This window comes from Larus michahellis, chromosome 2 (genome assembly GCF_964199755.1).
Source record: "Larus michahellis chromosome 2, bLarMic1.1, whole genome shotgun sequence".
In the NCBI taxonomy this organism is placed as follows: Eukaryota; Metazoa; Chordata; class Aves; order Charadriiformes; family Laridae; genus Larus; species Larus michahellis.
The window spans coordinates 116,963-144,232 of record NC_133897.1 but is presented as its reverse complement, the minus strand read 5'-3'; the positions used below and the strand labels follow the sequence as shown (position 1 = coordinate 144,232).

The window sequence follows — 27,270 nt, the reverse complement described above, 5'->3', positions numbered from 1 at the left end:
CTGCTGACAAACTACCACATTCCTTTTATTTTCTGTTTAATTTTAGAGGCTTGATCAGAGACGTGACCTTTTCTTTAAGGGTTATTGTCACTTTCTGAACTTACGCTGCTCTCCAGTGTAGGTGAAGGAGAGGGCTCTTAATGGAGGATGTTTTATCACAGTGTTTTCATGGTTCACCTTTGCTCGTTACAGTCTCCCTACTGGTGAAAGCCGCCTGCTAGTCAGTGATAATCTGAAGCACTGTAGATGTGAGCTTGCTTGCAGCTTTGATTAGCGTGTGAACTGCACCAATTTGGACTGCGTGTAGCTGCCATGGAGTTTTCCCTTGGGTCTGAAGGTAGAGCTTTTGGCTGTAAGCTGGCCTGGATATGTTTTGACCACTGAGCGTTTCCCAAGCCTAGTATTTTTCATCCCTGTTTCCTGACTACTTTATCACTGGATTCCTCTTTACGATGTCTGGGAAATACCAGCCCAGAGCTCATGTGCTCTGTGTTTCTGCTTAGTGCTTATTGGGGTGGTCAAAATGGGGAGCTTGCTGGAGCCAGTGTCTGATTATGTACAAATATATTTGCAGCTGAAGAAACAGGGGCCAAACTGGCTCTTCTTTCTGTTTCGCTTCTTCTCTAGCGACCTGGGATGCCATCAGGAGCTCGAATGCCCCATCAGGGGGCTCCCATGGGTCCCCCAGGCCCCCCGTACGTTGGAAGCCCCTCAGTGCGACCTGGGATGCCCCAGACTGTGATGGAAACAACAAGGAAACGCACTGCACCACAGCAGGTCCAGCAGCAGCAGGTCCAGCAGCAAGTGCAGCAGCAGCAGCAAGCCACGCAGAACCGAACTAGGAGGTGAGTGTTCCAGAAAGAAAACGTGGGAGGATAATTTGAAGAAGAAAAAAATGCATCTTTTTAGCAATAGGTAAGACCTTTAAGATCGAATGAGACAGACTAGAAGATTTATGTATTATCAGTTTCTTAAAGGAGGAAAAACATTGGTAAATTTTACTCTTTACTTTGTGCATGGTCTTGAACAAACTGACCTTTACTAATGTCTGGTTTTGCAGTTATAATGCTTTTTCCTCGCAGGTTTATCAGGCTATAAATCTGGCTGTTATATTTAGCCTTTAAAGTTAATGAACAGTTCTCCTTCTAATATAGTACAATTATTGTATTATTTGTTGTCTGTTCTGCATAGTTTCTCTGATTTCCGACTGGCTAACAAAATGGTTTGTAAATGAGACAAGTGGAAAAAATTTTTGGTTGGTCCTGTGAATGCTTGTACTATGGTCACTCATGAGAGTGGTCATGAAACTTGCAATTGTCACAGGCATTCCTATGTATAAAATAGAGAGATATGCATAGGAAATAATTTCATAGAATTAGAGGGATTATTTTAAATGAGCTTTCCTTTTTAAATATGCCTGCTTTGTACAGTGCTGAATGCATTCTCTCTTAAATAACAGTTTGCTAATTTCTTTTTGCAACTTGTTAGATCTCAGCAGCCTTGAGGTCCAAGTGTGAGCCAGTTCCTGATAAATCCATAGGGTGCAGGCATCTGTGTGGTCTGCCTTTTGCAAAATCATTATAGGTGTATATATAGATTCGGACAGAGTTCTGGCGGTGTCATCATATCTAGTTGTAGGTAAAAGGTGACTCTCTGAGATCAGTGCTTCAGGAGCCCTGCTCTGTCCAGGTTATATGCCTTTGATCAGCAAGCCAGACTTGTGAATGCTTATATCTGGGATGCATCTGGAAAGGACACCAATCCTGAGAGTATTAATGCATTACGATTGAATACAGAAGGAATGCGTGTGAGTGCAGCATGTGAGCGCAAGAGATGCATGTGCGTCATGGAGGCCTTGCCCAGCACTAGCCAAAATGCGTATTTCACAGCACCTCCCAGGAGGAACTCCACGAAACTGCACAAAATAATGCCCAGTCTTCAAATACACAGGGTAGATACAGCCTGAAAAAAATTGCCACTACTGGATAATTAAGGTAAACTTTAGTCACTACCTAGTTTCCAGGTCATTAAAAAAGAATATTTTCTAAAAGTTGATGGCCTAATTCACAGAAGGAGGCAGTTCCCTCTCCCTAGTTCTTAATTTCAATGCTTCTAGTTTGGAACCCAGCAGGAGTCGCTACTGCAGGGAGTCCAGCTCACACCGGTGCCTCCTAGGTACTCGGGAAAGTTCCTCTGTTTCTTCTGCCATGCCTTCCCTCCAGATAATGTGTTGAATGTTTTCCCCTTGTTCATTTCCACCTCCCTGTCGTTTCCCGCTGAAATTTTTCTGTGTTTTCAGGCAAACTTTCTGGCATCTTGGGTCCACTTCTGGGAGTAATTCAGTCCTATGTTTTATGGCACAAACAGGCCAAGAAGGTGTAGTTATCCTTTCTTGGCAGGTTTGGTGGAGACAGAAATCTCATTTCTATAACAGACTCTTGGAGAACTGGTTGAGGCAGAAGCTGTTGGGGGTTTTTGGGTTGTTTGTTAATTGCTTTTTAATTGCAAGCCTTTGGGGTTGTTGCAGGTGCATGCATATCCCGTTTCCCTTTGGGAGGATGGAGCTTGCTCAGGCATTACTTCCAGATTTGGTGAAGTGTTTCCATGCAGATTTGATTTTGTGAGCTGTGGAAGGTGTTGGAGGTTCGCACCGCGTAACATTCCAGTCCCATTGTTCCTATGCTTTTAAAAAGGGATGTTGTTCACCCACAGAGTTGGTTGTAACTGTGTGGGTGAACTTTCTGCCCCCAAGGAAGGATGTAGTTTGCACCTCCGTGCACAAAGAGTTCCTCAGGCTTGGTTTATACGGAGATGGGGAAGAATCTAAGACTGTGGTATTTCAGGCCAGGCTTATTATTAGCATATGTAGGAAGGGAGTGTGCCACATTGTTGTGTGTGGAAACAGCTTTTACATGGACGTGGCTGATGACAGACTTCCTGTATGAAAACAGTAAGGAGGGGCATCCTTGACATGGCAGACGGTAGCAGGCGGTTCAGTTTCTCCCATTTGTCGGTCGCAGATGGAGTGATTCATCTCCTGCTTAAGATAAAGGCCTCACAAATCGTAGAGGTGAAGAATGAGGCCTGAATTCCCTCTTGTCCTGTTAGAGAAAGCTAGGTGACAGGTTTGGTGGGCACAAACAGTTCTTAGAATCTGAAGAACTCGAAAGACAATGTGTTTGGCAATCTTCCTGACAGTAGCATTTCTTAGGCACACATACATTTGTGTGTATGTACACAAACACACGTATTTTTTCAAAAGCATACCTATACAATTGGGCTTATGTATGGGTACGGACACATTATGTATATGTACTGCAGGGACACATATGTCTTCCCACATGTGCGTTCATAAAGATGATCAAACATGGACATGTAAGCCCGCTGACCTTTGTATATCACTGAGGCAAAGGTATTGTTACAATAAAACAAGCGTATATATGTAGGGAAGGGCGTGTGTATATGTGTGTTTTCATACATCATATGAAATGCACGTACATATGTGTGTTTTCATCAGCACTCAGTTTTGGGCATGAATGAATGAATGCATGTCATCTGTTCGAACAAGTTCACATTCTGTTTACAGGCGCTCAGCCACTTCCATGTGCATATGCATAGCTGCATCTATGCCCGCTGCCACACCTGCACGCTGTCCTCCGACGTGCTTTTTCTGTATCTGTAGAGAGCATGTGCACATGCACTTGCATACATTGCCGCCCTGCACCATAGAAGATGCTGTGATCAAAGAACTTGCACACTTCTTTCCAAGATGCATAACAGACAGCCCTGATTTGTTCTTAGCTAACTGCCTCCCCAGGCTGCTGAGAGAAGGGGTCCTAGGTCCTGGGCATGGGTGAGACCCTTTTGCTGATGCATGCACAGCTGTGCACCAGCATGTGGAGATGTCAGGATAATTTAGCAGGTGGCCTCGTTACTCCTAGATCTGTCACCATGGTAACGTGTTTTTTTCTTTAAAAAATGTACAGTGCCAAGAGGAGGAAGATGGCTGACAAAATTCTCCCTCAGAGGGTGAGTCGCTTTCATTTCCTATTCCCTTCACAATCAGTTCAGCATCTTATTGTAATTAGAGGGATTTTAGAAAATACTTTCACTTTTTGTTTAAAAATCTAATTAAAAAGTAAGTAGGCAGTGGGTGAAAGTCTAGAGAGCCAGGCTGGGGCTGGGGCTGGGGGCTGGGAGTGTGGAGCAGCCTGGCCCGTGTCCTCCTCCAGCGCTGGGTTCGCCGAGCCAGCACTGCCACTTGCTGGATGGACAGTGGTGCTGGGCTGCGAAGTACTCCACTTGACGCTGGGGCCCTCTGGGTCTTAAGGATGTTTTTGATCAATTTTTGAGGCTGGCCAAAAGCTGGTTCAGGGCACAGCTGTGCCTGTAGGAGACGGGCTCGTTCTCAGGTCTCTCTGGCCCAGTAGAGCTGCCAGGTTCTAATTTTCCTGGTTGTGTCCTCGTAGGGCTGAAGCGAACCCATGTAAACAACAGAGTTCAAGGGGCCTGCATTGTCCAGAGAGTTATTTGTTCTCTTGTGCCTGGGGATATGTCTAGCGTTTAGTGTCTGCCTATGCCTAATCCTCAATGCTTAAATCTTCTACTTCCTTTTTAAACACTGGAATTTCTCTCTGCTCCCCTTCTCCATTATTCCCAAACTTTTCCTTTCCTGTGCCCTCTTCAGTACAGTTCCCCCAAAACCTACTTGGTCCCAAAAGGCAAGCTTCCTTAGTCTTCAGATCACACACCCTCGTCACATCCTAGTCCCAGTTTCTTTGGCTTCTGGTGCTTTTTCTGGGCTCAGAATCCCTTTGACAGGTGTGTAGATCTCCACGTCCTTTTCAAGTCTACCTCTCCACTGCTAGTGTGAACTCAAACTTGTTGGCAGCCCCCGGATTCTCTTCTGTGACATTCCACAAGTACCTAGTGCCAGTCACCTGAGGAGGTGAGCCCAATTTGGTACTCCTGATGCCATATTATCACTTCTTTTCATGTAATTCCTGCCACCCTCTGAAAGCACAACTTCTCATAGGTTAGCCACTCGTTCTCTCGTGCTGCTGGCTTGAAAGGACTAAGCTACCATTAAATCCAGACCTTTGAACTACTTGCAGCCTCCATCGTGTTTGTGTTAAAACTTCATTCCTGCTCTGCTTGGAGCCTGTGCTTTCCTAGAATGAAAGCTACGTTTCTTGTGCTGTCAGTTATGTCTGTCCCACACAAATTGTTTTCACAGACAATTATACATCCTGTATGGTGAGGCTATCGCTTTAAATATATGTCCGTTTCAAGGCTTGTTGTTGTTGTTTGTTTGTTTTTTTCCTGGTGCCTTTATAAGATAAAAAGGTCTCAGAACAGAGCTAACCAAACTTTTTTGGCAACAGAAGGCTTGTGCCTCTGTTTATCAAATCCATGATAATCCTTTAATAGGTAGAGCCTTATTCAAGTATGTCAAAAAGCTATACAGATGTAGCACCTTTGAGAACCATGCCTGGTTCCGAAAAGTCACCAAGTCTTCTTGCCTTTCAGTATCTTTGTTGCTGTCAGCAATAATTTTAATTGCTTGAGTGATAAGGCATCACAAATTGCTAGAGTTCTATGTGCAATGGAGTTTTTATCAGTGCAGCTGGAGTGCTGGTATCGATGATTGGACATTGTGTCTGGATTAAGATATTCCATTAGGCTGCAGTCAGTGTATCGGAACCTCCTTAAGCTCCCCATTCATGGGATGGGAAAATGCTGTGTGCATCGGTGTCCTGTCAACTGGAAGATTTGCACAGGTGGCTGTGGAACGCACGCAAAACTCAGGGTAAAACTTCCAACTTCCTGGAGCTGCTTCTGGAGTATTTTCCAGCCAATCAGCTTGTGCTTCCCACAGACTTTTTGCAGACTCTTGCTTGTCTTTTCTCTTTTCTGGGAACTGTGAAGGGGAGAGGGAAAGATATTAAATACATTCTACTCTTGAAAACCATCTTATGTAATAGTGGAAAAGCAAGTGGGTTCTTAGTGTTACCTGCTGTGATAGTAAGTCAGACAGTTGACACAGATAACCTGCTGTTGGACTTCCAGGCTCTCTGACCAAGCCTGTGCTGTAGTTCTGGAGCATATTGCTAGTTGGGTAGGGTCGCTCAACTGCTACATTTCAGCTATTTGAGAAGGATTTCATTTTGCATTAATATAACCATATGAGAAAGTTCAACATAGCAAACTATTACATGTAGGAAGATAGGATTATGCAAGGCATTTGACAGTGTCCCACACGACATCCTTGGCTCTAAATTGGAGAGACATGGATTTGACGGAGGGACCCCTGGGTGAATAAGGAATTTGCTGGATGGCCCCACTTAAAGAGTTGCGGCCAATGGCTCGATGTCCAAGTGGCAAGCAGTGACGAGTGGTGTTCCCCAAGTGTCAGTACTGGGACTGGTGCTGTTTAACATCTTTGTTGGCGACATGGACAGCAGGATTGAGTGCACCCTCAGCAAGTTTGCGGACGACACCAAGCTGTGTGGAGCGGTCGACATGCTGAAGGGAAGGGATGCCATCCAGAGGGACCTGGACCAGCTTGAGAGGTGGGCCTGTGCGAACCTCATGAACTACAGCAAGGCCAAATGCAAGGACCTGCACGTGCATTGGGGTAATCTGAAGCACAAATACAGGCTGGGCAGAGAACGGATGGAGAGCAGCCCTGAGGAGAAGGACTTGGGGATGTTGGTGAATGGGAAGCTCAACATGAGCCAGCAATGTGCCCTGGCAGCCCAGAAGGCCAACCACATCCTGGGCTGCATCAAAACAACCATGACCAGCAGGCGAGCGAGGTGGTTCTGACCCTCTGCTCTGCTCTGGTGAGACCCCACCTGGAGTACTGTGTCCAGCTGTGGGACCACCAACATAAGAAGGATGTGGACCTATTGGAGCAAGTCCAGAGTAGGGCCATGAAGATGATCCAAGGGCTGGAGCACCTAAGCTATGAGGACAGTCTGAGAGAGTTGGAGTTGTTCATCCTGGAGAAGAGAAGGCTCCAGGGAGACCTTGGAGCCCCTTCCAGTCCCTCAAGGGGCTCCAGGAAAGCTGGGGAGGGACTCTGGATCAGGGAGGGGAGCCATTGGACAAGGGGGAAGGGTTTTCCACTGACAGAGGGGAGATTTAGATGAGATATTGTGAAGAAATTCTTTCTTGTGAGGGGGGTGAGCCCCTGGCCCAGGTTGCCCAGAGAAGCTGTGGCTGCCCCATCCCTGGAGGGGTTCAAGGCCAGGTTGGCCGGGGCTTGGAGCAACCTGGGCTGGTGGGAGGTGTCCCTGTCCAGGGCAGGGGTTTGGAACTAGATGATCTTTAAGGTCCCTTCCAACTTTAACCAGTCTATGAGTCTATGATTATGGAACTGCGCGGGACCTCTTGGCACATCCAGTCTGCTTCCCTCTGTCACGGAAGCCATGACAATGGGTGCCTCAAGACTAGTTAGGTTCCTTACTTCTGAGATACTTTAGATTCGGCAGCTTTTTTTTTTTTTCTTCTTCTTGCTAGCCTCAGCAAATCAAGTGCTTTTAGTTTGACAAGTAAAAGGGGTTCCCCACAATTCTAATCCTCACAATCTTTCATTATATCTATTCAGGTTAAATTTACCTCTTTTGAACCTCTTTAAACCTACCTCTCAGGAGACCGGAACTATAGAGAGTATTACAGATTACCAGTATCACCAGCGCTTGGATGTCACTAATGCATTTTTATCTCTACTGGAAACAGGTAGTGATACAGATTGGGATCACATTTTATTTTTTGTGGCCTTACCACATTGGTACAGCATATGGTCATTCTGTGATTGACTAATATAAGTATTTCAACTTTCTGTTGTTTGCAACTGATGAATTCCCATATTAGAACAGGAATTACGGGTATAGACTCTGAGGAACATGATTCTGTGCTTTGTAATGCTATATTTCATCCCATTTCTGTTATACAGTTCTCATCTTCCTTCCGTTCTCTGTACTATCCTCTGCCTTGTATTGAAGATGCCACCCAAATTTGTCATTATCAGGTTTTGTTAGCGTACTTCTCCTTTTTGTGCTGGAGCTGTTAATGAAAATAAATAAAATCAGTTTCAAAAATCTTCCATTGGGTACTTCCTGCTTAATACTTTTTTTTCTATGCCAGTTATTTACCACATTTTGGTTTTGTTCTAATCCCCATTTTTCAGTCTTCAGCAGTGGTTCCCTTTATGACTGTATGTCAAATGCTTTATTTAAATGCAAGTTGATTTGATCTACTCATATGTTTTGTCTAAAATGCAATTTTAAGGAAAATAAAAACTTGATTAAGCCCAGGCTGACATACTGTAACATAGCAAGGCTTGGCATTTTTTATAGTGTATTCAACATTAACTCCAGTTCTGTGCAGCAGGCCATACTCCACCCCATTTTCCTTACGCCTGGATCCTTCCCTTGTTCTGAAACCCTCATCCAATTGTGGAGAAGTTCATAGGCATCTTCATTCATAGCTGGGGACCTAGATCTCTGGAGCTGCTGTGGTCTTTGTGAACCAAGTCTAGCAGTCGTGCCACAAACTGTGGAGGAACATGACTGCACATTAGACTGCGCTTCTTCTTTCTCCAGGACTTGTCTCCTCATTACTTCTGGTCAGTGTCTTATTTTCTCTTAGTTCTGAGTCATTACATTTTTTCCCAGACACCGTGAGTGTGATTCACCATTCTGTTTCTTCAGATTGCTTGCCTATCCATGCTAATGCAGGAATCTCAGCTGAAAATTGTTCTGACTCCATAGCTCTATGTGTCTCTGCTTTTCCCCATTTAACTTGCAGAGTGGAGTGCAACTTTGAAACAGCAAACTGCTTCTCCTTCAATGGCATGCTTGTCTCTTAGTATTGTCTACTGTTCTCACGGGGCCCCAGATTCCTGTGAGAACTTGTCTAGCTGTGCTGATAGGTTTTTGTCCAGCTGTCATCTCCTTTTTGTCCTCTCTACTTCATTCTCCTTTACACAAATATTCAGTCAACTCCTGCTGTTGTTCACTGGCCACCAAATGGGATTCTCTGCACAGATCCCATACCATAATAGCTGTCCTGTTGTTTGGTCACTGCATGGCTGTTGTCCACCTCTTTCTCCATCTGAGCCGACCAGAGGTGAGGAACACCTGGATCTGCTATTCACTCGTAAGAAAGAAATTATTAGGGATGTGATAATGCAAAGTTCTTTCTTGGGAATGTGGGGGGCAGTGAGCTCTTGCTGGGGAGCAGCACTGTTGGAAAGGCCCTGGAGGCCCTGGTGGACAGTGAGCTGAGTGGGAGCGAGAAGTGTGCCCTAGCAGCAAAGATAACTGTATGAACAGCCAAGAGCTTGAGGGACTAGATTAGCCCTCTGCTCAGTACTCCTTAGCTCACAGCTAGAGCACTGTGTCCAGTTTTGGGACCTCCCAATTCAAGAAAGACATTAGCACACTGGAATGATTTCAGCAGAGGGTCGTCAGGTTGGTCAGAGGGCTGGATCAGCACATGAGGAAAGACTGAGAGAACTGGACTTGTTCAGCCTGGAGAAAGGATGGCTCTGAGGGGACCTAATAGCAGCTTTCCGGTTCCTAAGAGAGGATGGTTAAGAAGATGGAGCCAGGCTTTCCAGTGGAGCATGGCAGGAGAATGAGAGCCAGTGAGCATAAGTTGAAACAGGAGAGGAGCTGGCTATATGTAAGGAGAAACTTTTTCTCAACAGGACAGTCAAGTGTTGGAACCCAGAGGGGTTGTGGGATCTCCACCCTTGGGAGTTTTCAAACCCCAGCGTAGAATCATAGAATGGTTTGGGTTGGAAGGGACCTTAAAGATAATCTACTTCTAACCCCCCTGCCGTGGGCAGGGACACCTCCCACTAGACTAGGTTACTCAAAGCCCCATCTGACCTGGCCTTGAACACCTCCAGCATCCACAGCTTTTCTGGGCACCGTGCAGTGCCTCACCACCCTCACAGTAAAGAGTTCTTTCCTAATATCTCATCTAAATCTACCTTGTTGTTGACCCTGCTTTGAGCAGGAAGGTGGAGGAGGCCAATGGTATGAGGTTCAACAAGGCCAAGTGCTGGGTCCTGCTCTTGGGTCACAACACCACCATGCAGCGCTACAGGCTTGAGGGAGAGGGACTGGAAAGCTGCCTGTAGGAAAAGGACCTGGGTGTGTTGATCGACAGCCAGCTGAATATGAGCCAGCAGTGTGACCAGGTGGCCAAGAAGACCAACAGCATCCTGGCTTTTATCAGGAATTGTGTGGCCAGCAGGACTGGGGCAGTGATCCTCCCCCTGTATTCGGCACTGATGAGACCCCACCTTGAATACTGTGTTCAGTTTTGGGCCCCTCATGACAAGAAAGACATTGAGGTGCTGGAGTGTATCCAGAGAAGGGTAATTGAGCTGGTGAGGGGTCTGGAGCACAAGTCCTGTGAGGAGCAGCTGAGGGAGCTGGGGGTGTTCAGCCTGAAGAAAAGGAGGCTGAGGGGAGACCTCGCTCTCTACAACTCCCTGAAAGGAGGGTGTAGCAAGGGGTTGTCGGTCTCTTCTCCCAAGTAACAGGCGATAGGACAAGAGGGAACGGCCTCAAGTTGTGCCAGGGGAGGTTTAGGATGGATATTAGGAAAAATTTCTTCACTGAAAGGTTTATCAAGCGTTGGAACAGGCTGCCCAGGGAAGTGGTGGAATCAACCATCCCTGGAGGCATTTAAAAGACAGGTAGACATGGTGCTGAGGGACATGGTTTAGTGGTGGTCTTGGCAGTGTTAGGTTAATGGTTGGACTCAAATATCTGACAGGTCCCTTCCAACCCAGAGGATTCTATGATTCCTCTTGGAGGTGCACAACAACAGGATGAGAGGCAACAGAAACTCACTGCAACACAGGCAATTGACTCAATATAAGGAACTTTTTCTTTAAAAAAACCCACCCAAACCATGACGCTACCAAAACTTTAGAACAGGCTGCCAGAAGATGCTATGGGATGTCCATCCTTGTTTGGAGGTATTCAGAACCTGACTGCACAAGGTCCTGAGCAACTTGATGTAATTTGAACCTGGTTTGTGCAACAGTTGGTCTGCGTGACTTCAGAAGGTCCTTCTGATCCACATGATTCTGTGATTACTGAGGCTTAAACACTTGTCTATACAAATCATGGTTTACCCAGATATTCAGTGAATCCTTTGCGTGTTTGATGACTGTTCATCAGCATAACCCCAGAAGTTCAAACATCGCTTCAGTGATGTGGGTGACTTTGGTGGTTGTCTTCTGTTGGAAGCAACTGCAGTAGGTGCTTCCAATACGCCTTGACTAGCAAAGAAGTGCTGACTGCCTCAACACTGAAAGCTTGTGGAGATCAAGGAAGGCTGGATATAGACTTTTTTGTAGCCAGCACTAGCCTATCAGGGCTCCACTTGAAGAAACGCAAATTCTTTCAGAATTCAACATCCTGCAATGTTAAGTTTATGGCAGAATGGGTTATACTGTGTCAGCAGGAGAGATTTTATACATACAGTCACTCCGGAGGTCGATGAGGCTGACAGAGATATATGTCTTAGGTTTTCTGGTCTCCACACTTTGCCTAAGGATGCTAATGAAGACCCAAACAACCCCCTTTAGAAAACCGTCTATGCCAAAAATGCACTTCCCAGATACTGTTTTCTGATGGCAGAAGTAGCAGAAATGATTACTATAAGTTTTTTTCAAAAGAGAGGAATCAAGAGCTAACCTGTTTGCAATAGGAGGATATTGGAGACCTATGTTTTGTAGTCTATTTGCGTAGAGCTAAGCATGTGTGAGATGGCTTTGTTCTTTGCAGAAATGGGAAATTCTTCTGATGTCTCTGATCTTGAATGTGTCAGTGCCAGAGTGCAACTCAAGAAAACCTGTGTCTCCAGCTTAAGCTCAGGTTTTCCGTGACTGACACTGACTTTTTGCTGTCATTTCCTCTCAGTATTCTGTCTGCATGCCTGTATATCGACTCCTAATAGTTGTATTGAGAGGTCTGTTTAATTTTACTAGAGAGTGGCAAGCCTTCTTATGGAAGACTTTGAAAAGAAGGAGCACATATTTGATCTTCTGGAAGAAGAAAAAAAAGTACTAATTTAATTTTAGTGTCATACAACTAGACAATCTGAAGTCTGACCCTATCACGAGAAGTTAGTGGTACTTTGTTTTGGTTTTGTTTAACTTCTTTAAGACAGAGCTGAGGATTTACTTGTAAGTGAGAGCATAGGTATTTAAAATATGATGAAATATTCCCTGCAGTCATTGTCGAATTTTTTCAGTGTTTGGCTACACTCACTCCTAAGAATTTTCACTTTATTTCTAATCTGAACTTAAACAATTTCAAGTTAATTGTATTGTCACTTCGATAAGCAGAGGAACTTCTTTTTCTGTTTGTGTAGATTGATACATACTCATAAGCGAACCTAAATTAATTGGCTTCATGGAACCTTGTATTATAGAGGATGTTTTCCTGTCTGCTAATGATCTCAATAGCTTTTTGCAGAATTTCTTGAGTTTGTCGGTAGATTTCTTCATTTCTGACTCTGGTGTTCTTTTAGTGATTATGCTGTTGCCAAGCATGGCAGTAATTGTAAAATCCTTAATCTTGCTCCATGTCTTCCCGCTCATGTATTTAAGAACTGCAGTGGCCTGTTCAGCACCAGTGGTGTTCTGGGATATTGTTTCCTCCCCTACCATTTCCTAAATCCTTTTAAGATTTTCCTGGGAAGCATTGAGAGGCCTCATGTTGTAGCTGTGTCCTACATTCTTTGCTTCTAGGTGTTTTGGTTGTACGAATACCTTTAATAATTTGTATTATTTTCTTTCTCCCAGTTCACCATGGTATGGATCCCTATCTCTGTCCTCTTCTTTATTTCTGCTTTCTCCATCCTGTGTCACTTGTAGATTCTGTTCTTAATGTTCAGGTTAAATTCTAAAAGCTCCAGAACCGTTCCTCTTCTTTATACCTTGCATCTTTTCTGTTTGTTGCTGCTCATGCAGATGACTTCATTAACTGATCCACAGTGAGTTTCGGTCGCTTTTGTCAGTAGCCAGGGTCTCAGTAGTACCCACCAGTACAGGTAAATTTCTTGCTTTATTGTGTGTTCCATTGTGTTTGTTCAGTATCTGCCGCCGTGCAGCTCAGTCAGCAAACTCCGAAAAAGCCTTTTCTGAAGTGTCTTACAGTCTTTTCAGGTCATGATTAACTAAAAATGTTACAGCTTTGAATGCATCTATGGCTCTTTTGTCCTCTGCTGGATCATTTTAATAAAAAAGCCAAGTCAAAGTTGTTGAAAGATGTAAGGTTTCCTATATCGCTCGGCCATGATGAAAACCGAATCTTTGTCTTGCTGCTTTTTTTCAGCTTTCTTGGGCAACATGTGGCCAGTATTTGCTTCTTATCTAAGTGTCACTGTGAATTCCTCAAAAAGTTCTTGTGAAGTATTGTATCCCTAAGGACCACTTGAAAGTCTAAAATATCCGTTTTCCTTTATTTTTTCCATTATTTGTGACATCCTAATGAGTGGATGGGACATAATTTTCTTGCAGAAGTGATACAGCTAGGTCTCTTGATATTTAGAAGAATTAATTTGGAATTCACGGGATGCTTCCTAGTACTCTTCCAGCACAGCAGTAATTAGCTTGGAATGGACACATTAGATCAGTTTTGACATAATGTGTATCTTTCTCTGTAGCCTTAGAAACCAAAGCAGAGTTGTTTCTTTGGTGTTCTTCTCTGGAGACATCCCAAACCCGCCTGGACGCGTTCCTGTGCCACCTGCTCTGGGTGACCCTGCTCTGGCAGGGGGTTGGACTGGATGATCTCCAGAGGTCCCTTCCAACCCTACCATTCTGCGATTCTGTGATTCTGTGTACTTGAGAGAGTTTAGTCTGGATTTAAATGTCCGTGACTCTGTATTTCATAACTGAGAAATATTTATGACATTCTGCTTAAAACATTGTAGGGAAATCAGAGTAAATCTCTCTAAATCTTGCTTGTGTCTTTTAGCTGCACGTAACAGGCTTATCTGTCCCAGTTCCACATTTCTTCTCTGCTTTAAATCAAAATATGACGTAACTCTTTGTTTTCTTCCCGTAACTCTGTGACTATAAACAGATAAATATTTTCTCTCATGAAAATCTTTTTCCTCTGCTAGTATTTATTTGATAATGAGATAGCCAGAATAAAGATAGCATTCCAACTAAATTTACAAATGCACCATTCCCCAGCACAATGGCATTGCTAGGATGATGATGGTTATGATGGAGTTGGGGTAAGTGAGGGACAGGACTCGGAGTTAGTGCAATGTCAAAGTAAAAATAGAGGGAAAAGTTTTTGAATTAGAACACGATTTTTTGAGGGTTAGGAAGTGAAGACTAGGATTCTGCCTCTGTGCTAAGGATTGCTGGATTAGATTGCTCTCTGCTGCAGGTGCAGAGAAGGAGGGGAGAATGCACTTCTGCTGTTTAAACAGTATTTTTCTTATGTTCTCTCTGCTTGACAGCTGCCAAGTCCAGTCAGGGTTCACTCAGAGCCCTTCCTTTTCTTGGTGACAGGCAGACAGCAAGACACAAATTCAGAGTTGGGGAATCTCTCTTCCCCTCTGGATGGTTTTCCTGCTCTCTAGATGAGGAACGATCTTTTTGGTCTGTGCTTCTCTTGATTTCTCTGTTAAGTTTTACATTATTTGAGGAGATCTTTGTGCCTCTGCCTGAAGGAAGACATCTGAGCACTTCGGTGCTTCATAGAGCTACGTGCAGCTTTTTGGGGAAACTAGATCTTGTTCAACAGGTCTGTCTTTTTCTGAGGAGATCCCGGGATTCTTTGATAACAGAAATTGTGTTGATGCTATTGGATTTCTTCAAGCCATTTGACGTGTTATCAATAACATCTCAATGAGAAGTCTTACAGTATAAGTAAGCTTCTTGGTTACCTTAAATTAAAAAGTCCCTCACTGTCAATTTGAAGACATATCAGCAAGTGGGTCGTTTCTAGTGGGACCAAAAAGGTCAGTTCTTGGCCCAGTGCAATGTAGCTTTTTTTTTTCCCCCAGTGTCATGCATAATATGTGAAATTTGATGTTAAAATTTATGGGTAAGATTAACGGAACAGTAAATAAACACAGGGAGAAGGACAGTTATTGCTACAAAGTATTATCTGAATTGCTCAATAAAGTGGTCATAATACAGCAAAATTAGTTTTTCTGTAAATAAGTGCAGTACGTCTCTAACCCAGGAACCTGGCAGTACAAGAGTCTGTCTTGGAAAGCTGTGATTCAGACATGCTTGCAGCAGATGAAGTTGACAGACCACAAGCAGCAGTTTGTTCTTAGTTCTGCCTCTCTCATACTCTTATATACAAGTTGTTAAGACCAGGAGGAGCTGGTTCATGTCCTGTATAGTGCGTGCCAGACAGCCTCAACCTATTACTTTGGTACGTAATTCAGCAGAGGCACAGGCATTATGGAACTCCTGTTTCCATCTCCTATTAGCAGTGTGCCTCAAGGTTTCCGTTTCACCAGAACAACAAACAGTCACCTCTTTCCTTACTAATATTACTTCTGCTTCATAGGTAGTGACCATAGTTTCCTGTATGTATGTGTTCTGAAGATTGACACTTGTGTTTCACACCAGTGTTTAATGATAAGTTAAATGTTGCTTTCAGCTGCAAATACAGAACCAAAAATGTAATGGGCATATATCAGAGCTAGCATTATCTCCCTGTGACAATTCAAATATATTATTAAGTTTTACTAGTTTCACTTTGTACCACCAGACCTTACAAGTGGCTTACAGTCAGCATACTTTCTACACCAGGTACTCTAGCCATTTTGACAGAAACCTGCAGCTGATCTTGGTAAATGTTTTGAGTGGAATCTGCTACTCTCAGGTCTGAAATGGTAGCCTGAAATGTGAAGGAAGGACGTCTATTGGAAAGTTGTTCTTCTCCAGCCGTGCTATTGTCCAAGCAAAAGATTTCCCTGTCTCTCAACCTTATGTCTCCTGTAGCCTTAGATATCTGTTAGAATACTACTGTTAACTACTGTTAACCATTGTCCCATAGGATCCTTCTGGGCAGATCCCCAAACAAGCCCAAACCTGCTCTCCTGAAGTCAAGGTCTTGCTCGCTTCTCTCAGGATCGCAAACTCTGCCATCGCGTGGTTGCTGCAGCCAGGGCTGCCTTTAACCTTCACATCCCCAACCACTTCTTCCTTCTTTGTGGGTCACAGGTCCAGCAGAGCACCTCCCCTTGTTGGCTGGTTGATCACCTGTGTCAAGAAATTGTCATCAGTCCAGTCCAGGAATTTTCTGTAGTGCTTGTGCCCATTGCTCCTGCCGTCAAAGTGGATGTCAGGGTTGTTAAAGTTCCCCTGTGAGTATGAGGGGTTCCTCCAGATGTCTACGAAAGGCTTTGTCTCCTTCTTGATCAGGTGGTTTGTCGGTGATGCCCCTCACGGTATCATATTCCAGAGATTGTAGTGTCTCAGGTGTTCACTGGTGTCTGATTCTGCCTCTTTCGCAAGCTTTGCACGTTTGTTTACGGGGACGAGTCTTGGGGCCCCCACATTGTGCTGCTTTTACAAGAACGTTGTGAGAGCCTCCCCCATCATGCTGTTCCCTGCCACTGTCCTCACTGCCCCCACTCTTATAATTTTTTCCTTCTTTTGTCACCATCAATAAGACATACATGGAAAACAAGGATAAAAGTGCATAATTTAATAATACTCTGTTATTGTTACTTTTTTAAAATTTTGAAACAGTTGAGTTTTCACAATAAAAAAAAAGAATACTAGCTTCTAGAAAGATACTGTCTTACTAATGTTAATAATAATCTATTCCATTTATCCATATAATTCTAAGTTAAGATTTATCACGCATGCTTCAAAACCTCGGATGATGAGATGCTGCTGCTAGGTGCTTTTTGTAGTTTCCTGAAATAGATAAAGGCCAGAATGGAGAACTCAGGTCTTGAAATACTCTTTGCACATTCATAGTTAGAACTTTTGTAGCAGAAGAGAGGACACTTGCATGGTCCAGTTAGGGCAAACCATGCAAGAAGGAATTAGGCAGGCTGCACAGATCCTTATCGCATAACCACCAAGTTAACCAGGGTTCAGTTACCTGTGAAGAAAATGGAAAAATTAATTACATACTACTGGAGTGTAAGAGTACCTTTATCTTTTTGAGCCAGAAACAAAGAAAATTCTGCATTGTTATGTGATGCTGCTGAGGCTCCCTCTTAATTTTCCTCTCACTCTTGAGGGCAAATTGAGAAAGAGTACGAAATTCGAACATTATCGTGCCACCAAAAGATTATTCCAATTGTAGGGCAAGAAAGCAAAAGACTGCAAGAGCAGACAAAAATGTTCTGAGTGGACCTTTGATGTATCCCAGTATCCCATCTTCGCTGTGACCATAACATGTGCCTAGAGAAGAGTACAAACACAGTCAAGTACAATTCTTCTCCCAAATAGTCTCCAAACCTGCAGCCATTTGCATTTAGAGGAATTATATGCAGTATTATCTTTGTGGCTGATTTTAAAGTGTTTACGCTTTCTTAACATCTTCTAATGTTTAACAGTTTGGTTATAGGAGTGGAATAGGAAATACCTTTTCACTTTCATGGGGTAAGAGATGTAAAAGTGTGGAATAGAAATATTTATTGAAGATTAATGCTGTTTCTACAATCTTCTTAGAAATTCCATTAGATCCTGGGTCTGGTACCCTGCGAACCAGTTAGAAGGGTTGTGTCGCAGCTGTAGTAAATGCTTTATCTTGAGGGCTGTGTGGGCCAGCTCCCTGCTTCATCCTGTGCCTGGGAGTTGAACTGACTGTGCTGGAACTTGGAGTTAAAAGATTGAAACTATGTTCTGGGTCCAGAATTTTTAATTGACTGCAGTACAGCATCATTAGTTTCCTCTGTGTGGAAGGGACCGAGGAATCTTTTCTTCTGTGTGGGACAGGATAGAAGCATTGGGGTATTTTATTGGGTCCAAAGATTTGTATTCGCTGTGGGGAGGAAGTATTGCCTGTGTCCTGCGAGCTGTCTGGCAACTCCTTGATGTTTCCAGGGCAATGTTCGCTCCTTGTGCTTCACTCTTAAAAATGTTCATGTTCTTTTATTATTCTGCTGATACTAAGACTTTGTGAAAGAATATAAGCAGTTAAAAAGATAGTAGTTCAGCTAAAGCTGAAGAGAGTTTTTGGCTCCATGGTTTCTGCTTCTCCAGAGCATCGGTCCTGCTGTAAAAACAGGAGGTGTTCTGTCATCTCAAAACAAACAAACAAATAAATAAGGTTCAAAGAGACATCTACTTGACAGTCTTGATCAGTCTAAATACAGAAGGGAGGAATTGTTCCTCTTCAGGCTGGAAAAGAAAGATATTAAGAAAGGGATGACAAAAACTGTAAAACATCTGAGCAGTGTGGAAAGGTGCGTAGGGAATGCCTGCCAACCCCTGCTCCAGCTGGTCAAGGAGATGGCGCCAAACGAAGCTAAGAGATGGCAGGTTCAAAATGAGCAGGAGGAGGTACTTCACTCACTGCCTGCTGAGGTTCTGGAACGCCATGCCTCAGGCGGTTGTCGGTACTAAAGGGCAACAACTTTCAAATGCTGTCAGAGACGCAACCCTAGGACGGGCAGACTGTCGGGATGACCTGGTGCAACGGTTCTTACATCCTTGCAGAACATAGTGAACGGCTGTGCGCCTGGTGTCTCTCACATAGGTGTTTGTGTCTCACACCAAATAAAAGCTGTAAACTTCTGATTCTAAAACAAAACAGGAATACCAACTAGCTTTCCATTCCTATAGAACGGAAGTATTCTAACACTTAAATATTTCAGTTACATAGGTTAAAGCTAGAGTGAATACTGTAGAAATAGAGAAGGTAGTCTAGTAGATTTATTATAATTACTTACAGTTCCTTTCTTTTATGGCTTGCCTGCATGAATTATTCTCAGTTAAGAACCAACTTTTTCATGTAAGAAGAGTATACTTGCCCATCTCTAGGCTCAGATCATTAGGTCTTCCTCATAACCTACTTCAACAACCCCCCCCGCTAAATTCTCTGGAAAAGGGAAAATTAAAAGGAGTTTGTTAATAGAACTGATATAGTTTAGCTAAGGTACTAAAACACCAATAAAAGTTGGCAAGATCATAAGTTGACATCTCGTAACTGGTCATGTTGAAACTTTGATGTGAAGGTCAATTTCACCTTGGCCAAGAAGATGTGCTGACAAAGGTTGACTTCCTAAATGGCAATTTTTACTTATGATGGGAAACACTTGTTTTTAAAAAATCAACATGAACACGCACCCTTTATTTTTAGTCTAGAGAGACCCAGCACTTTTTTAGTTTGAACAGGACGAATTTACTGTGCTTTGCATTGCCAAGAGCAGTGACTCCCAGGCTGCTTGTAGCTAAGCCCCACTTGAAAAAAAGCAGCTGTGATTCAGGCCTTGTGGATCCAGCTGGCATCTTCCAGAGTTCATCAGCTTTAGTTCTGTGCTCCAGCTTTTCAGTCGTATGCTCGTACCCTGCCACTGAAACCTGCCCCACTAATTAGGAACTACTGTCTTGGGGAGAACTCCTTCTGAGCACATCTAAGAGCTGGGAAGGTGTCGGTATTACTGCTCTGGAACATACAGATTCTTTCTTCCAGTGCTTGGATGTTCCTTGCTTCCTTCTCAGATCCGGGAGCTGGTTCCTGAGTCCCAGGCCTACATGGATCTGTTGGCCTTTGAACGCAAACTAGACCAGACCATTATGCGGAAGCGTGTGGATATTCAGGAAGCACTGAAGAGGCCGATGAAGGTACGTAATGAAAAATTTGTAGGTTGAGTTGGGGGAGGGGGGAAATGGTGGAATGATCTTTCCATTAAAAGTCCCGTTAACAGAGATATTTTGTAACAGGTCAAACAAAGCTCCTAACAATAAGCAGCTGGGGACTAGCAGGCATGGAAAAGTGGTGGAGAAAATTCTGTGGAAATTACCAGCTCTGACTTCTGAAAGCCTTTAATAAGGGGAATAATAGCTTCTGCATAAATAAACAGTGGTTTTGGAACTTTGTATTAGAATGATTAAAAAGAAGAAAATAAGAGATTAGAGGGGTGTGCTGAAGACATATATTAAATTTCCTATTAGAATTCGGTCAAAAGCTAAACTTGTGGAATAACAGAGCATATAATGTGAAGAATTACTTACAGAAAAAGTGTTAAAGATGCAGCAAAAATGTACACATTTACATAGCTTCTAAGAGGGTGATTCGTGTAAGAAAAGAATGGATGACATTTTCTGCAATTTCTATTAGATCAAGTCCAGCACTTCACTGTTCATAATATCCTACTGAAATGGTCTTTTCCTAAGTTTTCTGAGTCTATTCAACTGAGTCATTGAAAAGTTTAGGTAGGAAGTCATCTAGTTCAACCTCCTGCTCAAAACAGGGTTGTCAAGGCCTTGTTGAGTTTTGGAAATTTCTAAGGATGGAGGTTTCACAGCCTCTTCAGGCAATCTGTTCCAGTGTTTGGCTGCTCTCATTGTGCAGAATTTCTTTTCATGTCTTATTTAAGTTCTTGTGACTGTATTGAATGCTCTTACACATTCATATAGTGAATCCTGTAGTATGAAGAGTTCTGTATCAGTATGTCTACTGTGAAGTAAACCTGTCGTTCTTGTCTGTACCACAGTTATGGGTATCAGCCCAACTAAGATCAAGATTCCATTTTGTTTGTCACTGTACAGGTGTCTGATAAGATGTGGAAGGCTTTTACCTCTGAAGTTTTTCCAATTCATATATATGCAGCAGAAAAAAAAATGGAAAAAATAAAGTTCCATGAACATATTATCTATTTTATACACAGGAAATGGAAGTAGGGATGATTTAAATCACGAGTTTGTAGTAAAAAAGTGTTGTATATAGTAGATTGGACTTTCAGAAGGAATAATTTGATTTACCTTCTTAATGTGGGTAGAACACCATCATTTTAAACCAGGTAAGAACTTGGACATGTTTAAAAGTAATTGAAGACTTGGACTGACATTCATAAATCTGCAGGAAGATGTTTATTCAGTGGCAAGCTCTAGGCAATTGACCAGTACGTTAGTTTCCATCTCTAAGCTGTACAATGGGCCTGTAGTGGGGAAGAGTATAGGAGGCACAACACTACAGAAACTGTAGTCAGAAAATTTCTGGTTTTGGACTCAGCAGACACATTTTAAATATCAGTTACTCAGCTAGTTAACATCTAAAGAATGATCAAACAGATGTTTTTCAAATTCATGTCTAGACTTAGCATGCAGCAGCTGTGAAACTCAAGACCTGTCAAAATAGAGCTAAGCCTAGATAAATTTGGGTTGTTCTGATGTTAAGTATTTTCATTTTGTTGAGCATTGGTAGCATTGGTAACAGCAATAAAAATTATCTCTGCAGTTAAATCTCTTATCAAAGCTCTTGTAATTTTGAAATATTTGCCTTAAGGCAGTGGTTCCCAAACTGGGATTGTAATCCTGGGAAAAATTTAAATTTGTCCAAGGTATGTGATAGTGTGTAGGGAATATGTGGGACTGCTCAGCATTACCAGTTGTAATGGCAGTTATCATACTGGTCACAGTGACTGAGTTGTAGCTGGAAGCAGCCTTTGGGAGCCACAGGTTGATGGTCTAGTGTTGCTCAGGCTGGTCTTTTCCCTTTTGGGGGGAAATGTTTCAAACACCTTGGATTGAGGACAGTGCATAACGTATGCTGGACCTATTGATCTTACTTGGATCTTCTGTGAAGAGCTGCACTGTTGAGACAGATGACAGTTGTGGGATTGCTCAGAAAGCGAGGTGACCTTGGGATTGAAGGGGGGGGGAAATGGCCTTCACCACCCACCAGCTCACTGTGCCACTGTCACCAACCCCTCTGCGTTGATGGCTTTTCCAGTCTAGATCCTGCCGTGTTTTTTTTCTGCCTGTTGGGTACTTGTGTGTCCTCTCCTCTTCTTCTGTTGGTCCAGCATTCTTAGGCTACGTCAGTCACAAGAGTCTCAGAATTCCTCGTCTGCAGAGCAGCGTTCGCTGCATGCCGCTCGTCACAAGAGCCCTTGCACTGACTTTATGGAGAACCCGCCCGCTGACATGCTCAGAATTCCAGAAAGGACTTTTTTAGGAGGGAGTCAGGCAGACAGGGCTGTTTGACTGCAGTGTGGCCAGAGGTACAGATATAGCAGACTCCATGGCCTGAAGGAACTGGAAACTGTGTGGCTCAACTCCAGACAAGTAGATGTCATTAAAGAAGAATGCATTACTGAAAATCTGGACAGCTAGGGCCATGGTGGACTTTGGGACCGGGATTTATTTGGCTAAGTATAGACGTGTACGTTGAGTTTATTTATACATAAGCTCTTTGCCTCGGGGTCCCTTTATAGTCAAGAGATTTAGTCAGTGTAGGCAATGGAGTTCAGGGCACAGTTCTTCTCATACAGAAGTAGACATTGGAAAGAATATAGATAAATCATGCCCTAAAAAGTGCCTATTTCTCTCCATTGTCTAAGCCTGAGATAACTAGTCAGTTGTGGACGTAAACATAATTTTAAGACTGAGACGATTTTCATCCCAAGACCTGAATCAGGGGTCACCTGGCTGAAAGAAGGGCATCTAGTGACCCGTCCCACAAGCCAGGCTAGACAGGCTCCTACCCCAAGCCCTGGCACCACAGACAATAGTTGGTCTCACCCAAACCAGAGGCTGCTATCCAGGGACTGTCACTCTTTCATGGTGAACTGGTGTGGGACACTGAGTTTACCAGACCACTGTGTAGTTGCAGTTCTGTAAACTAAACAATCTACTCCCAGGTTATCAATTTTTAGGTTAAAATAGAGTAGTAGTATCTGAATACAGTCATAACATCTCTCTCCCTGGTTTTGTAAACTGAGATTCTTCCCCCGTTTTCAGGTTTTAAGATGACTGAGGAACTGCTATTGGATTGTTGGCAGAAGGAAATTTGTATTTTTTCTGAAACACTTAAGGTTTCTGCTTGGTCCTCTGCCCTCTCGGGCCAGACTGGGTTTTTTTCTCAGTATGCCTTGCGTCCACAGCACCTGGGCTCTGCAGTTCTGTCATTCTGAAAGACTCTCATCTTTTCTGTGTACTGAGTTCTAAACCTCGAGCATCCAAGGGATAGTCTTAGGGGCATAATAGCAAATAATTTGTGGAGATTTTTGTGTCAGACTCTGAACCCTACTGTCATTGAGCTCCTGGTATCAAACCTGCAGTCATTTCAATCAACAAATGCAGTAGGTGTCATTTACCCCAACGTAAGCAAAGCATTTTATTCATTCTTCATGGGATGTTATGGAGAAAGAGGTGGGGATTACTAAAGAAGGTAGCCGGGAGCAGTGGCAGCTCTATCCCTTTTTAGCTGTTGTAGGTTCCCCCGCTGCACTTTGAGGTCTGCAGCACATGGGCCGTGTACTTCCTTTTCTGGGTTGTCAGGTTGGTCTTGGTGCTGGCTGTGATTAATTGGAGGAATTTCTTCTATAAAATAGTTGCCAATTGCTTTGAAACATCATTAACATCATGGGGAAAAGGTGACTGAATATATGTTAAGCTTGAAATTAGAAAGACGTTTTAATTGTAAGAAAAACAAAATTCCTCCAAATCAAGGAGGGGAAACAAACATTTCATTTTTGAAATTGTACCTTCATGGGTTCTTGGGTTCTGAAAAGCATTATGTGATAGAGACCCATTACCTGGAATAACTGTTGCTTCCAGCTCAGTGACCCTAGGGCCCATTGGTGTACTTCATCAAGCACTACAGTGGTTTTGATAAGATATTTTAAAGCTCTTTGGGGTAAATGTCTGCACAAGCTATTTAAAGTAGAAATATGTTGAAGGCAAAACAGAATTTATGTCAGTTTCAATTTAAACAAAACAATTTATTGAGGGAATTTTATTAGGAATTTTCTCATCTTTAATCATCAACCATAAAATTTACAAAATAAAAAAAAGCCAAATAGCTTACAGTTTCCCTAGTGTGCGGAGATCAGTACGGCAACAGATACATCCTCTGATTAGGATGCGGTTCACATTGGGAGAGTTGGGTCATGATTTGTGGTTGTCTTACCATCCTTAGCATCAACATGTATATTGATCTGCAGTCACCCAATCCTTGAGGGTTACCTCAGTGTGCTTTTGGTGAGTCCACCTCCTTTTGGACATCCCTGAGCTTGGCCCTAGGAGTTCCCAGGTTGCCTTCTGTATGCTGCTCTGGGGGTTCTTAAACTGGTTATTATTGAGAGGACTGAGTTGCCAATGGGACCCCATCAACATGGGTTTCTGCATTGCTGGTTGGCTTGTTGCCAGGATAGTTACTCACTGTCAGAGACTGTGTCCCCAGTCGTACCGTACTACACTGCTTTTAACTAGTTAGCATTGAATCAAGCCACTGGGCAAAAGGTTCCTCAGCCTCAACACAAACAGGCAAAGTATGTGTGCATTTGTAACCTATCACAAACTAGCCAAAGTATTTTATGATAACATAATTAAATCTTGCATAATCGCTCTCCCTCTCCCACTTGTAGTGGCAACAGGAATTAGAGGCTGGTGTGGATCAGTGCCCTTACTAATAGTGACCAGTAACAGGACCACAGATTGGTTGAGGTTGGAAGGGACCTCTGGAGGTCATCTTGTCCAAACCACCTGCTCAAGCAGGGCCACCCAGAGCTGGTTGCCCAGGATGACATCCAGATGGCTTTTGAACACCTCCAAGGTGGGAGACTCCACAACCTCTCTGGATAATGCGTTCCATTGCTAAATACTTAATGGGAAGTGTCAGAAACCCTTCCAACTGTAGGTAACAATTCCTCCTAAATTCCAGTAATCCGAGATCAATTTATATTAAGACCCAAAAAGGTCTGACATCTTTTAAAATTCTCATATATTGATATGACTGGATATTCCTGAGATCTGTACATAATATAGCCGCTCCAGCTCCTTCCCTGTTGTTTTTTGTTGTTGGGTTGTGGTTTTTTTTTGTAAAGAGCTTTTGGCTTTGGTCCAACTGCTGGTAGTTCAAAAATAGATCACTTGAAACTGATTAATGTGCATATTTCTGACCACTAGAGCAAGATATCAGAGGTGTAATAGATTTTTCACTATGTCAAGTCTTTAAGTCAACACTGGATGTCCTTTAAAAAGAGCTGCCCTGTTTGCTGAATGATCAGAGACAGTGTTGTGCAGGAAATTTAACTAGACAATGAAGTCTCTTCTGGCATAAAAACCTGCAAGTTTTACATCTGTGTTCTGTGAGAATGAGTTCTATGGGTTAACGATGGTTCATTATGCTTTGTGTAGCATATGTGACATACTTCCATTGATCAGGTTTTGAATTTATGGTCTTGTGGCATAATTTTACGCGTTCTGCTTTTTGCATTGTGAGATAAGGAAAACACAGACACCTAATCTCCTTCTTTAGATCAGCCCATATTTTAAATAGCTCTTTCAGGTTCTTTATTATTCTTTTTGGTAAAAAATTCAGTCCTCCCAATCACTGTAGAGAGAGAATTTTTCAGTGCACCTAGCCATTCTTATCACCTGTCAGTATACGCCTTCTGATTGTCTTCCTGAGAGAGTATAGTATACAACTGCCAAATAAGCTGCAATAACTGATTCTATAGACTATTGTGTATACTATTATCCATTCTATTCCCCTATAACGTTTGTTTGACTTTTTTTGGAGGGTGGTTTGTGGTTTTTTTTTTTGTTGGAAGTTTTTAGAAAACTGCCTACAGGTCTTTTTCACGTGTTGGTGCAATTTTAAACTCAGTAAATATTGGGCAGTTCATTTTAGTATTCATGATACTTGCATATTCTACCAAGTCACTGATTTTCATGCTTTGGGTTGGCCATTTTTAAGTTCTCATCCATCTTTTGTTGTTATGACTTACCTAACTAATTTTGTTCTAAAAATTTTGACGTACTGGTTTGCTGCTACTCTGGGTGAGCATTACTTCTATATTCCAGTTCTGATATGGACACTCCCTGTTTAATTTGATTATTTTATAATGGTAACACATGAACACTTGTTATTAGTGGTCATTGTTCTTTTTGTCTCATGATTTCTAGTCTCCGTGCTACTTTATCTTCCGCTGGTTTTTTTGCAGCCTAACAAGTTTTTGTTAGAGCATGAAACAGTTACTCTATATGCAAAGACAGAAACACAGGTTTTAATCTTTCCTGTGCTTTATGCGTGAGGTTTTTATGCTGTGTTGAGGTACATAGAAATACATCCTTAAAATGTGCGTAGAGAGCTCTTAACAGTATTATTCATAGGATCAGCAGCCAGATTTCCTTGATACAATCAGCAATACGTTATCTGCTGATAACTTAGTTAATTTGTTTGAAATCCCAAGCACAACTTCCCTGGAAGTGTCCCGGAGGTATTGTGTCCTGCCTGGGAGTTCACTGAAGGAAACTTTAACTTCAGCAGTCGATGCAGATTTGTCTTGGGGATATCACACAGATCAGGGTATCTTCAGATGCTTAGTTTCTGATTTGACTTTTTAGGGATTTAATGCTAATGGAAGCTGAAAAAAAATGTGGCACGATAAACCAGAGGTAGTTTTCTGAAGGATTTGATGGATTTACAGCATTTCACCCATTTACTTCATCTGAAAGCTGTATTGATTTGTGTGAAGATGACATTGATGAACTTAGAGAGAGAAAAAGCTGTAGTTCTGCTGCTCCAGCATTCCTGTCAGCCTCCTCTTTAGATCTGTTTCATTCCACATGAGCTCTCCTGCCATTTGTGCTCCGTTGTAGCTGAGACCTTTGTGGTAGTTCATTGCTGACATGACCAGTCTTCTGTCACATATGCTTCCTTTTTCTTTTTCTCAAGGAGAAATTGTAAGTGAAATGTAGCGCTTTTTGGCTCTTCTTTTTAATATGACTGCTGTTTCAAGTTCATTTTGCTGAAGACAAGTCAAAGACGCATGTTAAAGATGTGTATCTTACAGTTAAAGAATAAACAGATTAAGCATTTATTGATTCTTGGACAAGAGGTTATTTTATTCACAACGTTGACCGAGTCTCCATGAAGTTCCCCCCTGCTGAGCTTTGTCTTTGTGGATAGTAAAGTTTCAGTGTGTCCGAAGAGATGAAATGTGATGCTTTCTTCTTGCCCTAGAGCTGTAAGTTTTCTCTTTAGTTTTTGCTCCAAGCTACCAAGAATCCTACCAGTAAAAAACAAGGCCACAGGTTTTGGTTGGTTGCTTTTCTGT

At 42.8% G+C, this 27,270-nt stretch overlaps 1 protein-coding gene across 11 annotated transcripts in view; it reads left to right on the top strand.

The window, feature by feature from the left end:
- Positions 1 to 27,270, top strand: part of SMARCD3 (SWI/SNF related BAF chromatin remodeling complex subunit D3) — a 107,019-nt gene that overhangs the window by 52,871 nt on the left and 26,878 nt on the right. For 10 of the 11 annotated variants that reach the window (XM_074573707.1, XM_074573713.1, XM_074573714.1 and 7 more), the window contains 3 exons: positions 628 to 845; positions 3,987 to 4,029; positions 19,703 to 19,825. In XM_074573707.1, the coding sequence (XP_074429808.1) occupies positions 637 to 845; positions 3,987 to 4,029; positions 19,703 to 19,825 (375 nt within the window). In that variant the 5' untranslated portion in view covers positions 628 to 636. Of the gene's footprint in view, positions 1 to 192; positions 338 to 627; positions 846 to 3,986; positions 4,030 to 19,702; positions 19,826 to 27,270 lie in introns of those variants that run through there. The other variant, XM_074573715.1, reaches the window with a different exon arrangement.